This window comes from Sinocyclocheilus rhinocerous, unplaced genomic scaffold, assembly GCF_001515625.1.
Source record: "Sinocyclocheilus rhinocerous isolate Xijiao unplaced genomic scaffold, SAMN03320098_v1.1 scaffold5418, whole genome shotgun sequence".
Lineage (NCBI taxonomy): Eukaryota > Metazoa > Chordata > Actinopteri > Cypriniformes > Cyprinidae > Sinocyclocheilus > Sinocyclocheilus rhinocerous.
In genome coordinates this window covers 79,563-97,943 of record NW_015665894.1, presented here as the reverse complement: position 1 = coordinate 97,943, position 18,381 = coordinate 79,563, and the positions used below count along the sequence as shown (strand labels likewise).

The 18,381-nt window shown below is 36.0% G+C and overlaps 2 protein-coding genes and 1 pseudogene across 3 annotated transcripts in view; 1 reads left to right on the top strand and 2 right to left on the bottom strand.

Moving 5' to 3' along the window:
* mei1 (meiotic double-stranded break formation protein 1) overlaps positions 1 to 4,157 on the bottom strand; it is an 18,919-nt gene extending 14,762 nt beyond the window's left edge. For both annotated transcript variants that reach the window (XM_016542817.1, XM_016542818.1), the window contains exons 1-2: positions 3,999 to 4,157; positions 3,287 to 3,402 (exon numbers count right to left, since the gene is read on the bottom strand). In XM_016542817.1, the coding sequence (XP_016398303.1) occupies positions 3,287 to 3,402; positions 3,999 to 4,128 (246 nt within the window). In that variant the 5' untranslated portion in view covers positions 4,129 to 4,157. The remainder of the gene's footprint in view (positions 1 to 3,286; positions 3,403 to 3,998) is intronic.
* Positions 4,158 to 4,805: 648 nt separating this feature from the next.
* Positions 4,806 to 8,620, bottom strand: LOC107731661 (meiosis inhibitor protein 1-like). Its single transcript, XM_016542811.1, has 8 exons — positions 8,376 to 8,620; positions 8,178 to 8,286; positions 7,800 to 7,850; positions 7,623 to 7,696; positions 7,435 to 7,534; positions 5,753 to 5,956; positions 5,041 to 5,156; positions 4,806 to 4,877 (listed from the first exon to the last, which is right to left on the bottom strand). Exons 1-8 carry the CDS (start codon positions 8,511 to 8,513, stop codon positions 4,806 to 4,808), a joined length of 864 nt encoding a protein of 287 aa, XP_016398297.1. The 5' UTR covers positions 8,514 to 8,620.
* Positions 8,621 to 10,158: 1,538 nt separating this feature from the next.
* LOC107731660 (uncharacterized) overlaps positions 10,159 to 18,381 on the top strand; it is a 13,251-nt pseudogene continuing 5,028 nt past the window's right edge.

Sequence of the window (18,381 nt, the reverse complement as noted above, 5' to 3'; positions counted from 1 at the left end):
ATCATAGGAATAAATTACATTTTAAAATATTAAAATAGAAAACAGTTATTTTAATTGTATTTAATTGTTTTTACTGATTTTTGTAATCAAATAAATGCAGCCTTGGTAAACATGAGACATATTTCAAAATCTTACTGACCCTAACCTTTTGTAAAAATCCTAAATATTACAATATTTTACCATAAGTGATAGGGATGTGACTCACAGGGTACCTCACGATACGATACGAATCGCAATACATGGCTCACGGTACGATAATATCACGATGCAGCGATTCTGCGATATTCGATATATTGCTAGACACTCCTATAACGATACATCACGATATCTGTCTAACTATGAAAACAAAATGCCTGTGAAAAGGTTAAGTGCAAGTTTTCTCTCTTTATTCAAGTCCAAACTGTTAGAAAACAGCACGAAAGTTCTGTAAATAAAATTTAACATGCCAAGTAAATTAATCATTTTATTCTTGGACTTTGTGTGTAAACCAACACATTTAACTGCTTATCAACTTTATATATATAGCCTAAGTTATATATATATATATATAAACCTGGTACATTTCCAAATTTACCTGGAGTGTTTTCTCAACCTTTCCTCTCCTCTCATCATAAAAACGGAGCCCCGCACACATGACATGCAGGGGGATAAAAGCCGTTCACATCGTGTCTTTTGCGCTCTCAGGTTCGTTAATTCCAATGTAGACGCGCGGCAAGCACACTGCACACTTCTGCGCGGCATTACGGCTCTGGCGAGGTTTTGCTTCGTCATCCATGCCATAGGTGCAGAATGATTTATGTTTCTGCCGGTCGGTGGCTCGGTGCCCACTGCATAACGCGCACTTGCAATATCTGAGAGAGAGGGAGAGCACCCAGTTTTGTTGACATAAAACTGGACGCGCAGGCGGCACTCTCTCACTCATATAGTGAGGGAAATCCACCTGCGATCCGAGCGGAGAGGTTAGGTTACTCATGGACTGAATAAGCGCTCTGCAGTAATAATGTGATCAGGCACGTGCAGAAGGGGGGGCTTTGGGGGCTCAAGCCCTTGTCCTTTTTCAAAATGATTAAAAGTGCCCCTCTCAGACAAATAGCAATGTTATTGTGGTCAATAAAACAAAATGCATTTTAATTATAATTAACCTGACAAGGTGTACAAAACGGTAACTAATTGCTCAAAAGTCGGAAAATTCCTGTTTATTTTTACATATCTGTCAATCTGAGGCGTTGCTATGGGTTGCGTGCGTTTTGCTTGACTGACTGATATTCCACAGTCTGTTCAGAAGTAGACTCTCAAGCCATATATGGTTCTTTCAGTGAGTGGGTTGACAGAAGGAAATAAACCAAACAATATTTTAAACTTTTTTTTCATCAATAATCAAAGCTAGTGTGTCGATTTAATAAAAAATCCATGTATTATATATTTTAGAATATTACATAATTTATCAATGTCCGTTTGTCATGTATAATACACCAACCAATCATGATCTGGCACAAGTTCAAATTTCACTGGACAATAATGTGAAGTGGAGTGGTTACTTTCCGTTCTTATTTATAAATCGGTTGAAAATTACATGGGGCAGATGAGCTTATTTGTGGAGCGATCTGGATCTGCGGTTTGTCTCATTTTATAAATCAAATTACATTCCTGAGAAAATGGATGCTAAATTACTACAAAAGCACTGCACAAAACTGTGCAGTTCCAAAAGTCGCAATAATGGTAATCAGTATTCAATTCACTTATATTTAACTTAAACTATCATAGTTAATAAAGCCCAAGTGCCATCTACAGTGTGCCATCTACTTATGTGAAGTGTAGGCTGGCGAAATGGTGACGTGAAAGGACTTTATTATATTACCATTTTTGCTTATGCTCTTCTTATGCTCTTCTTATACCGTCTTATGCTCATCAAGCCAGCATTTATTTGATCAAAAATACAGAAAAAAATGTAATATTGTGAAATATTATTACAATTTAAAATAATGTTTTTTAAATATACTTTAAAATATATATTTTTTTCTGATGCAAAGCTGAATTTTCAGCATCATTAGCCTACTCCAGTCTTCAGTGTCACATGATTCTTCAGAAATCATTCTAATATGGTGATGCATTTATTTGATCAAAAATACAGAAAAAAATGTAATATTGTGAAATATTATTACAATTTAAAATAATGTTTTTCTATTTTAATATACTTTAGAATATAATTTATTTCTGTGATGCAACGCTGAATTTTCAGCATCATTACTGAAGTGTTCAGTGTCACATGATCCTTAAGAAATCATTCTAATATGCTGATTTATAATCAATGTTGGAAACAGTTGTGCTGCTTATTTTTATTATTTATTATTATTATTATTATTATTATTATTATTATTTATTTTTATTATTTTGGAACCTGTGATACTTTTCTGGGGTTCATTGATAAATAAAAAGTTAAAAAGAACAGCATTTATTCAAAATAGAGATTTTTTCTAACAATATCAATCTTTACCATCGCTGTTTCTATCAATTTAACAAATCCTTGCTGAATAAAACCTAATTTCTTTAAAAAAAAAAAAAAAAACTGACCTCAAGCTTTTGAATGGTAGTATATATTACAAAAGCTATATTTTAAACAAATGCTGTTCTTTTTTAACTTTTTATTCAACAAAGAATCCTGAAAAAAGTATCACATGTTTCCAACATTGATAATAAATCAGCATTGCATAAAATGAATTTTAAAGTATATAAAATAAATAGTATCAAATAAATGCAGGCTTGATGACCATAAGTGACTTCTTGCAAAAATATAAAATAGTAATGTATCCAAATATTTACCTATAATTTTTTCATTGCCCCTATTTTACATTTGAGCCCCTGCCCCTGAGGAACTCTCTGCATGTCCCTGAACGTGATCGATGCCTATGGTCCACGCTGATAGCTGTTCCGGGGCAGTTTTTTAGTTCTCATTTCCATAAACATATATATAGCAGTAGAGCTAATACAGTGGCTGGAAATCTGTTTATCCTTCGGTTCCTCGTGCTTCCCCATCTTCATAGAGAACGCGGTTCATGTTTGCTCAGAGCATTTTGGAAAGAAGGTGGAAATGGTGCGGCCGCGATTTCCACGCATTTTTAGACGCTGGGAGCAGGGAAATCTATATAGAGCGCCTTATTGTAATAATTAAAATATCGATATTTGGCACCAGATATCGATTCTCGTATCGCATGGAGAAGGACAACGATATATCGCCATATCGATATATTGTCCCACCCCTAGTGTGAGTGTGAGTGTGTGTTGAGACCTTCTTCAGGATGAGCGGCAGTGGTTGATAGGGCAGAGGATCTTCACCTCCGTCCTTCAGGTCCCTCATCAACACACACACGACATCAGAGTACTGACACATCTGCTTCACCACACCTGAAACACACACACATTTATTACAGACTGCTCTTGTGTTTATGTAAAGCAAATAATAAAACCTCCAGATTCAAACACTTAAAACTTATCATTTTTATAATATAAAGTAAATGAAAGGGACACATAATCATGACTATCACTAATATGTGCCCACGTTACTGCACATCTACATTTTACAGAGCTCTTGTGATTTGGAAGGGACACGTCAACGTGAAACATGGAGCAAAAGTGAACAATAATGAATGATTTGCAGCATTATATTAAATATCATTAAAGCATTGTGTATGACATGTATGACTGCCACTCATATTTCCGTTTGCTTTATGAAAAATAAATGTTTTGTTGGATGCAATGCATAAATAAAATAAATTAAAAAATACAATTATTAAACACACAAATTCCAAACAATTAAGCATGCATGTATGAATTATTCACAATAATTTCAATAACATGCATGTATAAAATAGAGCGCATTTTCATTATGCAGCTTCTCTTGGAAACTCTGAAAAAGAAATAATTTGTACAATTATAAGTGTCTTTACTGTAATTTTCTCATCCGGACAGTTGCAGAGAGTGAGGGTGTGTGTGTGTCTCACCCAGGCAGTTGACGGTGAGCGCTGTGGTGTGTGTGTGTGAGAGTGTGTGCAGCAGTAACACACACATGCGCTGTCGGAGTGTGTCTGGAAGCGTCTGAATCGCAGGAGCGCAACTCCAGATCCCGAACATCACGTAACACACGGCGGCCTTCACGTCCTCATCTGAGACCAGCAGAGCTGAGCACACACACTCCAGCACACACACTACACATACACACACACACACCACACACGCACATAAACAACAACATTAAAAAAACTGAGCACACACACACTTTTAAACATCAGCAAAACCTAATTTCTTTAAAAAAAAAAAAAAAAACTGACCTCAAGCTTTTGAATGGTAGTATATATTACAAAAGCTATATTTTAAACAAATGCTGTTCTTTTTTAACTTTTTATTCAACAAAGAATCCTGAAAAAAGTATCACATGTTTCCAACATTGATAATAAATCAGCATTGCATAAAATGAATTTTAAAGTATATAAAATAAATAGTATCAAATAAATGCAGGCTTGATGACCATAAGTGACTTCTTGCAAAAATATAAAATAGTAATGTATCCAAATATTTACCTATAATTTTTTCATTGCCCCTATTTTACATTTGAGCCCCTGCCCCTGAGGAACTCTCTGCATGTCCCTGAACGTGATCGATGCCTATGGTCCACGCTGATAGCTGTTCCGGGGCAGTTTTTTAGTTCTCATTTCCATAAACATATATATAGCAGTAGAGCTAATACAGTGGCTGGAAATCTGTTTATCCTTCGGTTCCTCGTGCTTCCCCATCTTCATAGAGAACGCGGTTCATGTTTGCTCAGAGCATTTTGGAAAGAAGGTGGAAATGGTGCGGCCGCGATTTCGACGCATTTTTAGACGCTGGGAGCAGGGAAATCTATATAGAGCGCCTTATTGTAATAATTAAAATATCGATATTTGGCACCAGATATCGATTCTCGTATCGCATGGAGAAGGACAACGATATATCGCCATATCGATATATTGTCCCACCCCTAGTGTGAGTGTGAGTGTGTGTTGAGACCTTCTTCAGGATGAGCGGCAGTGGTTGATAGGGCAGAGGATCTTCACCTCCGTCCTTCAGGTCCCTCATCAACACACACACGACATCAGAGTACTGACACATCTGCTTCACCACACCTGAAACACACACACATTTATTACAGACTGCTCTTGTGTTTATGTAAAGCAAATAATAAAACCTCCAGATTCAAACACTTAAAACTTATCATTTTTATAATATAAAGTAAATGAAAGGGACACATTATCATGACTATCACTAATATGTGCCCACGTTACTGCACATCTACATTTTACAGAGCTCTTGTGATTTGGAAGGGACACGTCAACGTGAAACATGGAGCAAAAGTGAACAATAATGAATGATTTGCAGCATTATATTAAATATCATTAAAGCATTGTGTATGACATGTATGACTGCCACTCATATTTCCGTTTGCTTTATGAAAAATAAATGTTTTGTTGGATGCAATGCATAAATAAAATAAATTAAAAAATACAATTATTAAACACACAAATTCCAAACAATTAAGCATGCATGTATGAATTATTCACAATAATTTCAATAACATGCATGTATAAAATAGAGCGCATTTTCATTATGCAGCTTCTCTTGGAAACTCTGAAAAAGAAATAATTTGTACAATTATAAGTGTCTTTACTGTAATTTTCTCATCCGGACAGTTGCAGAGAGTGAGGGTGTGTGTGTGTCTCACCCAGGCAGTTGACGGTGAGCGCTGTGGTGTGTGTGTGTGAGAGTGTGTGCAGCAGTAACACACACATGCGCTGTCGGAGTGTGTCTGGAAGCGTCTGAATCGCAGGAGCGCAACTCCAGATCCCGAACATCACGTAACACACGGCGGCCTTCACGTCCTCATCTGAGACCAGCAGAGCTGAGCACACACACTCCAGCACACACACTACACATACACACACACACACCACACACGCACATAAACAACAACATTAAAAAAACTGAGCACACACACACTTTTAAACATCAGCATGAAGAAACCTGAACACACACACTACACTACACACACACACACATACACACATAAACATCAGCATGAAGAAACCTTATACATGTAAGCGTCTATGTGTGTAGGATGATTCTCATTGATAGTAAATTAAGGGACATAAGACTACCTAAAATTAAAGGGTTAGATCACCCAAAAATTCTGTCATTAATTACTCACACGCATACGTCGTGGTACTCTCGTAAATGACAGCGTCGAGTGACAGTGCAGAACAGAATTGCTGAATGAAGTTATTTTTGTTTTCTGTGCACACAAAAATATTCATATAGCTTCATAAAATTACGGTTGAACCCCCTGATGTCACAACGATGTCCTTGCTATGTTTCTGGGCCTTGAATGTGGTAGTACCCTTGCGGTCTATGCAAGGTCAGAAAGCAAAAATATCTTAATTTGTGTTCCGAAGATGAACGGAGATCTTACAGGTTTGGAACGACATGAGGGTGAGTAATTAATGACAGAATTTTCATTTCTGGGTGAACTAACCCTTTAACTCATAAAAATGTCAAATTAAAATAATTTTAAAAACAATTAAAATAAAACAAATAATTCAGTCATTAAGATTGACATAATGAAAATAAAACTTACTAATAATACTAATCATTAAAATAAATAAATAATTTAAAAAATAAACCAATCAAAAACAATAAAAAATGTAATCACTATAATCAAAACAAATAATTTTAACATAAAAACAATCAAAATAAAACGAATAATTAAATAATTTAAAATCTATTCATTTTAAGCTAAACATACAATTAAACTAATAATTAAATCATGAAAATTAAACAAGATGATTTAAAAATAAAAAAAATGAAAATAAAACACTTACTAAAAAAGATTCAATATTTTATTTGTTTACGTGCAGGTCATGTGACCATTAACCACATCACAGAACTGTGAACATGTGAATGTTTTGTTAAATTATCCTTATATATTATATTATATGAATCTCAGGGAGACTTCAAGTAAATATTTTAGCCCAAAGGGGCTCACTGAAAAAAGTGAATCCCTACTGTAAATAAAACTACTTAAGCCTGGAATACACTCCGCGATTTTGGCCCAGATTTTCCACTGATTTACAGTCTAAAAGTTGACACTAGTTGACAAAAGTCAGAGTCAGTCTGCAGATTTGAGCTGACATATCTAATAGAAAATCACATAGTGTATGATGGTCACAGACTCTGATTTTTTAGCTTCAGACTTAGTGTGTGATGCCCAGTTTAGTCACTATTTACCAGATCTGCAAGTGTATGATGCCTAGTGTTTTAAAAAACTGTTCAGATTCTTAAAGTCGTGCAGTGTATTCCAGCCCTTAGATGTAAATGAGTGTCGTGTCAGAGGAGGTCAGACAGTCTTACGGCGGCTGGACGTCAGTGTTTGACTCAGAGCAGGATGAGCGTCCAGCAGTTTACCCAGAAACGTCAAGGAGGACAGAGACGCTTTCTCCCCATCAGTCCACTGAGAGACACACAATCACACACCGTCACTCTTAACAATCACGATAACACTGGCTCTAGTGTCTGAACGAGTGTGTGTGTGTTCACACCCTTGAGTGGATCTGATCCAGGATGAAGAGCAGAAATGCTTGATTCGGGACGTCCAGTGTCACCTGCAACAGAACTGAACACAAACACACAATAATACAGTTTACAACTACAGCACTTTTCAATTTTTTACACGACAGAAAACGCCAAAGATCAGAGATGAGCGAGTGATTGATCACCTTGAACGGTCTGATCCAGCAGAGACGAATCCACAGCACTGAACAGCGTTTCTGAAACACACAATCAGCAACCTCATGAAACAGCACAGAGCTGAACAAAACGGATAAAAAAAACATATGTGTATATATATATATGTGTGTATATAATATACACATGTGTGTGTGTGTGTGTGTGATATATATCCATCAACATTTGCAATTGTTTTGTAAAACGTGTGTTTATGAATGTTTGAGCTGAGTTTTATTTTGGACAGCAGCGATGACTCGAGCGAATCACTTTGCGAATCGGTTCAAGTGATTCGGAGTTTCAAAAAGCTCAGTTTCTCCCACAACCACAAGAATTGTGTGTGTGTGTGTGTGTGTGTGTGTGTGTGTTACTCAGTAATGATGAGATGAAGTGAACTCTTCGTTGTTCTTCGCAGTACAGCAGCTCCCGAGCCGCGTCCACGCGCATCACGGACACGAGCGCCGCGCGCTTGCGCACCGCCTGCGGGAACGTCGTCAGTCAGTGAGTCGCCACACCGAGGTAAACTCAAATGTAGTTTTTTTTATTGATCGAAATAACATGGTTCTTACCGACACGTCCGACCTGTCCATCATCTCCGCGACGCACGCGACGCAAATGCCGCCGCGTTCCCACTGCGGCCCGTGAGCGTCGTGAATCTTCTCACAGATTACGTCTAAACTCGACATTTTTTCCACATAATACGGCATGAAATCGTCTCAGGGGGTTATTCTAGAGGCGATATATGAGTTTTACACTGTTAAAGCTATTAACAGATTAACGCGACAGAGACGATGAATTAAAACGCTGCGCGAGGACGTTGGCCCGTCAGTCCGACCAATCAGAGCGAGATCACGAGAACCGTTAACCAATCAACTCTAACTCTGGAAAAAAATATGTTAAACAGGTTTGAAACAAACAAACAAAAAAAGTTAAAAAGGTTTAAAACGAAAGGAGGGCGAAAATGACAAAATGTTGCCTGTATACACTTATTTATTTATTTATTTTTGCATTTAAAAAATCGTTGCAGTCAGCTATAATAACGTGTGTGAAGTTTTGAAACGGTTTTCACTAACTCACCTGATTATTCATATTTAGTTTAATATGTTTATAAACAAGGTTTAAGCACTTTTACCTTTAAAAAATGCTGAGTACTTTTTTCCACCATCAGGACAATTATTAATGTCTGCTAATCTTCAATTATCTGCAGCAATGAATGTCTAATGTCAGCAAAAGTGGGGCATCAGCTAAAATGGGACGAATAAGCTTTTGGTGTAGTGCTCATTTAAAAAGAAAATTACTGATAGCAATGGGTGGTCTTGAAATGTTGTAATAACAGTAATTTTATAATGTCAACATTTGATTAGTCAAATGTAAATCATAGGGGCATAGCCAATGCAATGATGTGCACAAATGTCACAAACTGCATGGACAAGGGAAAGAAACACACATGCTACACACATACTACATAAAAACAAATATGAAAGCATTAATACACAAGCACACAGTTGGAAAAAAAACTCAGTACACACAAGCAGTCAAATCATATGGCAATGTGATATTTTTATACTACACATAATATACTGTACTTCTGTTGAAGTGATTAAACAGAAGTACAGTATATTCTTTGTATAATCTTTGCTTCTTTGTTTTTGTTCTTCTGTTGGAGTGTTTTAATTCTTTTGATTTGTTGTGCTTTATTAATTCTTTATATCTGTTGAAGTGTTTTAATTAAATCAACATTAAGTGTTTATGTGTTAACAATCCTCATGCCTATTTTTTATTCTTTTATTTTTTAGTTATTCTTTTAAATTTTGAATTTTTTATTGAAAAGATCATGTACAATGTCCTCTTGTAAGAAACTGTATCTAAGCACAAACTAGATCAATTGTGTGACTCACTTTACCAGATGCAGTATCCCAAAAAGTCTGAATAATACAATTAATTAATTTAATTAATTAATTAATAAATAAATAATAATAATAATAACATAGTGGGAGATACACGAGACTTTTAGAATTTGTTTAAAGCATAAATAGTGTTGGTAGAATAAATGTAATACCAAAAAGTGTACCAGTTTTGCTGATTTCACCTTACACCAACTCCTTGTAAACATTTTGAGAAGACGGAACAATTCTTCCACAAAGTTATAGTTCGTTAAGTGTTGGGTATTTATTCAGAACGTTGAACATATTTGAATATTTTTATTATAGATCAGTGAATAAGTATTGACTGCCTAAACTTGCTTCAACCACTTCCGCCCGGATACAGATGATGTCGTCCATCTATTTTCGATTAGACATATACCTATGGGTTAAACCCATAAACGCCATCCGCCATTTTTTGCAACCGGTTTTCTGCGCAGGCAGTTTCTGCGTTCAGACTTGAAGGAACGATGTAAACACCAGAAAATTCACACATGGCTTTTAAATAATGGGCACGCGTGTCGCGAAACTCTTTGCTCTACTTTGTGTTTTTCTTCTTTATAGGACTTCGCCTTCAATTCAAGCAGGTAAAGGAAACAATCAGAAAAGAAAGTGAAAGTAACTTTTGAATTTGAACATTTGACGTATTTATAAGAACATAATTGAAATCTGATTACAAATGCATGCTGTATAGGAAACTTGAAAGCTAACTTATATTTCTATACTCCTATAACTAAGTATGAGTTTTGTCGATTATATGTCCATGAATATTCTAGAATATTCAGTATATTCTAGTCAAAATCTCAAATCTGAAATCACATATAATAAATAAAGGTGTTGGTAACTAGGCTGCTGCCATGTTGATCAAAATTTAGGTTAGGTCTCCCAGAGAACAGGTCTAGATCCATATGATAAGATTCAGTATATTTGGTTCTTTGTGTTGCTGAAACTTGAGACTTAATATGTTTTAACTGTTTTCTCCTTCAGGAATGTAACATTTTATCACATTTAAAACAGTGAATAGTTGATTAATTCATAGTTTATTGCTCTTTATTGCAGAGAAACACTCGCTGTATTACATTTACACGGGTTTATCCAAACCTGTCGATCTGCCGGGCATCTATCAGTTCACTGCTATGGCTCTGCTAGATGACATACAGATCGACTATTACAATAGCGAGGAACAGAAGAAGATTCCCAAACAGACCTGGATGAAGGAGAAACTATATGAGGATTACTGGGAAAAAGGCACAAAGTTGAGAAAGAACAAAAAACAGTGGCTTGATGAGAATATCGACTCTCTGATGAAATGCATGAAACAAAATGAATCAGGTGAGGAACATTCCTACACTTTAACTTGAACCTAAATAAATTCATCATATTATATTTTCATAATTTTTTTTCTTACCAACATTTCGATTCATCTCCATTTCAGATCTTCATGTTCTTCAGTGGAGACATGGTTGTGAAGTTGATCAGCAGGGAGATGAATCAAAACGCATTAATGAGTACTGCTATGATGGAGAGGACTTTCTGTCTTTCGATTATAAAGAGTCCCAGTGGGTCGCCCCAGTTGACACTAATTTAATAACCAAGTGGAAATGGAATAATGTGCCGATCTTAAAACAACGCACAGCAGGCTACCTGGAGAAAGAGTGTGTGGACTGGCTCAACAAATTCAGAGAATATGGAGACAAGGAGCTCAGAAAAGCTTGTGAGTAAATGTACAGTATTGATATTTGTTGTTTATATGCAGATGATTGATAAACAAATTCCTGTGTTTTCAGCTCCTCCAGATGTTCATGTGTTTGCAAGGAAATCCAGTGATGAAACCAAGCTGAATCTCATCTGTATGGCCACCGGCTTCTACGCCAAAGACATGATGATGACCATTAGGAAATATTGCACATCTCTGCCTGAAGACGAGGTTGAATCCACAGGAATCGGACCAAACCATGATGGGACCTTCCAGCTGAGGAAGAGTGTGGAGATCCAGGAGAATGAAAAAGCAGAATATGATTGTTTTGTGTCCCACAGAAACGCCATCCGCCATTTTTTGCAACCGGTTTTCTGCGCAGGCAGTTTCTGCGTTCAGACTTGAAGGAACGATGTAAACACCAGAAAATTCACACATGGCTTTTAAATAATGGGCACGCGTGTCGCGAAACTCTTTGCTCTACTTTGTGTTTTTCTTCTTTATAGGACTTCGCCTTCAATTCAAGCAGGTAAAGGAAACAATCAGAAAAGAAAGTGAAAGTAACTTTTGAATTTGAACATTTGACGTATTTATAAGAACATAATTGAAATCTGATTACAAATGCATGCTGTATAGGAAACTTGAAAGCTAACTTATATTTCTATACTCCTATAACTAAGTATGAGTTTTGTCGATTATATGTCCATGAATATTCTAGAATATTCAGTATATTCTAGTCAAAATCTCAAATCTGAAATCACATATAATAAATAAAGGTGTTGGTAACTAGGCTGCTGCCATGTTGATCAAAATTTAGGTTAGGTCTCCCAGAGAACAGGTCTAGATCCATATGATAAGATTCAGTATATTTGGTTCTTTGTGTTGCTGAAACTTGAGACTTAATATGTTTTAACTGTTTTCTCCTTCAGGAATGTAACATTTTATCACATTTAAAACAGTGAATAGTTGATTAATTCATAGTTTATTGCTCTTTATTGCAGAGAAACACTCGCTGTATACAGCTTATACAGCTTTGTCCAAACCTGTCGATCTGCCGGGCATCTATCAGTTCACTGCTATGGGTCACATACAGATCATACAGATCGACTATTACAATAGTGAGGAACAGAAGAAGATTCCCAAACAGACCTGGATGAAGGAGAAACTATATGAGGATTACTGGGAAAAAGGCACAAAGTTGAGAAAGAACAAAAAACAGTGGCTTGATGAGAATATCGACTCTCTGATGAAATGCATGAAACAAAATGAATCAGGTGAGGAACATTCCTACACTTTAACTTGAACCTAAATAAATTCATCATATTATATTTTCATAATTTTTTTTCTTACCAACATTTCGATTCATCTCCATTTCAGATCTTCATGTTCTTCAGTGGAGACACGGTTGTGAAGTTGAGCAGCAGGGAAGTGAACTTGCGTTTTCCAAAGGCATTAGTGAGTACGCCTATGATGGAGAGGACTTTATTTCTTTTGATATTGCAGCGTCTCAGTGGGTCGCCTTAGGTCAAGCAGCTCTACCGACCAAGAGAAAATGGGACAGTGTGCTCATCCTAAACCAGTACACCAAAGGCTACCTGGAGAAAGAGTGTGTGGACTGGCTCAACAAATTCAGAGAATATGGAGACAAGGAGCTCAGAAAAGCTTGTGAGTAAATGTACAGTATTGATATTTGTTGTTTATATGCAGATGATTGATAAACAAATTCCTGTGTTTTCAGCTCCTCCAGATGTTCATGTGTTTGCAAGGAAATCCAGTGATGAAACCAAGCTGAATCTCATCTGTATGGCCACCGGCTTCTACGCCAAAGACATGATGATGACCATTAGGAAATATCGCACACCTCTGCCTGAAAATGAGATTAAATCCACAGAAATCAGACCAAACCCTAATGAAACCTTCCAGATAAAGAACAGTGTGGAGATTCAGGAGGATGAAGAAGCAGAATATGATTGTTTTGTGTCCCACAGATCCCTTACAGAACCAATTATCATCAAATGGGGTAATCAAAACAGTTACACATACATACAGAAACATCACTTGATGAATTAAAAATAAATTTAAGTTGTGAATTTCCATTTTCCCTTATTTTGTGGATTTTTATAGATGGAAAATGCCTGGACTGCCCACCAGACACTGTCATAGTTATGATTGGAGCAGGGATTGGAGGTTTACTTCTGCTGGCATTTTTTGCTTTAGTGGTTTACATCATAAAAAAGAAAGGGATTAATGGTGAGTAGTCACTAATTAAGGATGATCCACACATTCTTGTTTTTGGTTTTTAATCGTAATGGCTTGAGACATTGGGATAGACTCCAGCATTCCCGTGACTTTACATAGGACAAGCAGTGTAGAGAATGAATAATTTACCCAAATATTTACCCCTAAAAGTCTGCTTTTGAGTTCCACTGGGAAAAAAATACAGGTTTGAAAAAACATGACAATATTTAAATTTTTGAGTGAGTTATTGCTTTAATGAAAAATATATTACTAATGTGTGAAATGGGGGCCAAGCACACCAGATGCAAAATGTGGAGTATAGCATGACACTGAGCAATTACTAATTACTTAGTAAGTGCAGCAATGAGTAATTAAAGACATTATAAGATAATTTTATTAAAAAGGTTGAAAATCATAAATACAATCACTTATAATATGATTGGTTTAGAACTTTTGACCAATTTTAAATTGATGTGGTGTGTTCTGTGTGAGGTGACAATGATACACATAAAGTTTGGTGTCAGTATGTCAAAGCTTTGCAGAGATACAGCCTCAGATGCCTTTTGGCATCATTTCAGTTAATTTATTAATGCAGTAAATGAGTGTCTATTGACATGAAATCCATAACTTTTTGTCAGCATGGTCTTAAGATGATCTAATTATAAATAAAACCACCGGTCTAGGAGGACTTAGAAAAAGTAAATTTTTAAAGTAAATCAAAATGGCACACAGGAAACTTTTTGTGTACCTTCAGGACGTGGTGCCAAAAACATGTACTGAGTTTCACCAGTGCATTCATAAAATACAGCATTAAAGGGTTAGTTCACCCAAAAATGAAAATTAGTCCATGTTTTACTCTCCCTCAAGGCATCCTAGGTGCATATGACTTTCTTCTTTCAGACGAATCCAGTTGGAGTTTCATTATAAATTATCCTGGCTATTCCAAGCTTTATAATGGCAGTGGGTGGGTGTTTTTGTTCAACAGTCCAAAAGTAGTCAAATAAAGAGCATCCATCCATAATAAAACGTGCCTCACACGGCTCTGGGGTGTGAAAAAAGGCCTTCTGTAGCAAATCAATGCGTTTTTGTAAGAAAAATATCCAAGAAATTAAATGAGAGAAAAATCATCATGCTCTTGACTAAATTAATTAGTAGTTTTAACAGAAATTAATCTATAATTTATACAGTGAAGACTATGCAATGATAGTTTACATTTAATTATTTGGTTTTTTGTACCTGGATACCTATAAACTTGAAAAAACTTTAACATTGTTTAATTTGTATCTTTGTTTTATTTATTTATTTGTGCTATTTACACAATTTCAAACAGGGCCCACGGGTACAACCTGCACCAGGGCCCCGCAAACCCCACCTACGACCCTGACTCTGACCCTCAAGGAGCAGACACCCCTGTTTTAGATAACAGTTATTTATACATTAGTGCAAAGAATATTTTTTTAAAAATGTCTCACACCCTTTAGTTTTGAAAAGCACAAACTCATCAACATCTGAAGAAGAGAAATATCCAATATCTAATTACTGTAGAGATTGTTGATTTCTTTTTATTAATGACACAGTTAAACAGACACTAACTCTCTGGACTCTGAACATGACTCCTATTTAGATATTTATTCACCTTTGTTAAATGTGTACGAAATATTTTGTCTGAGAATAGTCAGCACAAACAGTAAGAACAGCTTTTCAGATAAAAAAAAATGCATCACTGGAATGTTGGTGAATCCTCATTTAACAGGTTAATTTATACAAGGAATTGTAGTTTCTCCTACAGGACAAGACACTGGTAGTGAAACATCAGACAGCAGTGCCACAAGCTCAGAGGAGCCCATTCTCCAAAAGGTAATTATATTTTAAATCGAATGTCAGTGCTGTTTAGACACATTTCTTTCTTTTTTTTCCACAACTTTGTCTTTACGTTTGGGACTGCAGTTGTCAACTACATTGAAGACAGGGACTATTCTGCTTAAGTCAAGCTGATTCCACCATCATGAGTCAAAGACAGCAAAATGCTTAGCCTTTTAATGGGGTATTGAACTAGTAGATAGGAAACCAGGTGCATATAGCGGACAAGTCACATGTGATGATACACATAAAGTTTGGTGTCAGTATGTCAAAGCTTTGCAGAGATACAGCCTCAGATGCCTTTTGGCATCATTTCAGTTAATTTATTAATGCAGTAAATGAGTGTCTATTGACATGAAATCCATAACTTTTTGTCAGCATGGTCTTAAGATGATCTAATTATAAATAAAACCACCGGTCTAGGAGGACTTAGAAAAAGTAAATTTTTAAAGTAAATCAAAATGGCACACAGGAAACTTTTTGTGTACCTTCAGGACGTGGTGCCAAAAACATGTACTGAGTTTCACCAGTGCATTCATAAAATACAGCATTAAAGGGTTAGTTCACCCAAAAATGAAAATTAGTCCATGTTTTACTCTCCCTCAAGGCATCCTAGGTGCATATGACTTTCTTCTTTCAGACGAATCCAGTTGGAGTTTCATTATAAATTATCCTGGCTATTCCAAGCTTTATAATGGCAGTGGGTGGGTGTTTTTGTTCAACAGTCCAAAAGTAGTCAAATAAAGAGCATCCATCCATAATAAAACGTGCCTCACACGGCTCTGGGGTGTGAAAAAAGGCCTTCTGTAGCAAATCAATGCGTTTTTGTAAGAAAAATATCCAAGAAATTAAATGAGAGAAAAATCATCATGCTCTTGACTAAATTAATTAGTAGTTTTAACAGAAATTAATCTATAATTTATACAGTGAAGACTATGCAATGATAGTTTACATTTAATTATTTGGTTTTTTGTACCTGGATACCTATAAACTTGAAAAAACTTTAACATTGTTTAATTTGTATCTTTGTTTTATTTATTTATTTGTGCTATTTACACAATTTCAAACAGGGCCCACGGGTACAACCTGCACCAGGGCCCCGCAAACCCCACCTACGACCCTGACTCTGACCCTCAAGGAGCAGACACCCCTGTTTTAGATAACAGTTATTTATACATTAGTGCAAAGAATATTTTTAAAAAAATGTCTCACACCCTTTAGTTTTGAAAAGCACAAACTCATCAACATCTGAAGAAGAGAAATATCCAATATCTAATTACTGTAGAGATTGTTGATTTCTTTTTATTAATGACACAGTTAAACAGACACTAACTCTCTGGACTCTGAACATGACTCCTATTTAGATATTTATTCACCTTTGTTAAATGTGTACGAAATATTTTGTCTGAGAATAGTCAGCACAAACAGTAAGAACAGCTTTTCAGATAAAAAAAAATGCATCACTGGAATGTTGGTGAATCCTCATTTAACAGGTTAATTTATACAAGGAATTGTAGTTTCTCCTACAGGACAAGACACTGGTAGTGAAACATCAGACAGCAGTGCCACAAGCTCAGAGGAGCCCATTCTCCAAAAGGTAATTATATTTTAAATCGAATGTCAGTGCTGTTTAGACACATTTCTTTCTTTTTTTTCCACAACTTTGTCTTTACGTTTGGGACTGCAGTTGTCAACTACATTGAAGACAGGGACTATTCTGCTTAAGTCAAGCTGATTCCACCATCATGAGTCAAAGACAGCAAAATGCTTAGCCTTTTAATGGGGTATTGAACTAGTAGATAGGAAACCAGGTGCATATAGCGGACAAGTCACATGTGAAAATTTACAGGCATTTTGGGTGAGCTGCAAAGGTTTGATTGCATACACCTGGATACGAACAAAAGTGAGTTTCAGTAAAAGTCAAAAGCAGATGTATAAACCTTAGTCAGGGTAGCGCCATATTTAGTTTTTGACAGGAATGAAAACGAGGCTGTGAGGGATTGAAGTACAGTGTGTTCAATGGTTTGCTCTGTTGCTTATGGTCGGTATGTTAACAACATACCACCCGTTTAGCTACCGAAACGTCTTGCTGAAGAAACTTTCAGTCGAAATCTCAGTTGGATAGTAGTGAGTTATGAAAATGATGCATGCCATTGAAAAGATTGTAAATTTATCCCTCAAAGCATTGTTTTCATTTTTGTTAAAGAGCAGGTGATATGGTATTTTAAAGTGTCCTAATATTGTGTTGGAGTCCCCTATACAACAGGTTTAAATGCATCTAAGGTCAGAAAACATTGTAATTTTCTAAGAATATACATTTAATATTAGAGTCATTTGCCAATTATTTCAAAACGATTCGTTCCAAGCAAACCCCTCCCTTCCATAAGCCTACTCTGCTCTGATTGGTCAGCTGGCCAAGCCTGCTGTCACAGAGTAGTGATGGAAATTTTGATTATTTCAAGGAAAATGTGTGCATAATCTACTCATTAAATAAATAAAGTCTAAATAAGTTGTTCAGATGACCATGAATTGTATTTCTGTGGTATCCTAGAACACAGTGTCTACTCAACATGATGTAAACACACTAACTAGTGGAAGTGTTTGTGGGCAGGTCAGACTCTGTTCGTATTTCGCGGGCAGGCGGGGATTATGCAAATGTGTTACCCAGTGACGTATACCGGTAACAGGCAAAAGATTAGAAAATATGACAACTCGTTAAGAAGATTCAGAATCGACTCTCTCTTTTGAGAGACAATAACTTTATTTATTTATCATGCACTTTTTTGATTAACAACTTTGCAGATAGTTTTCATTTAAGGATAGCTACTTTATAAACTGCAAAAGAGATATTTTTCAAAA

Bases quoted from the DNA above. Each gene is read 5' to 3' on its own strand.
- LOC107731661 (XM_016542811.1), bottom strand. From the start codon at position 8,513: ATGCCGTATTATGTGGAAAAAATGTCGAGTTTAGACGTAATCTGTGAG. The intron at 7,851-8,177 runs GTAACACACACA...TGTGTGTTTCAG, and splicing joins CTTCATCTCATCATTACTGA to AAACGCTGTTCAGTGCTGTG. The intron at 5,157-5,752 runs GTGAGACACACA...TGTGTGTTTCAG, and splicing joins GCTCACCGTCAACTGCCTGG to GTGTGGTGAAGCAGATGTGT.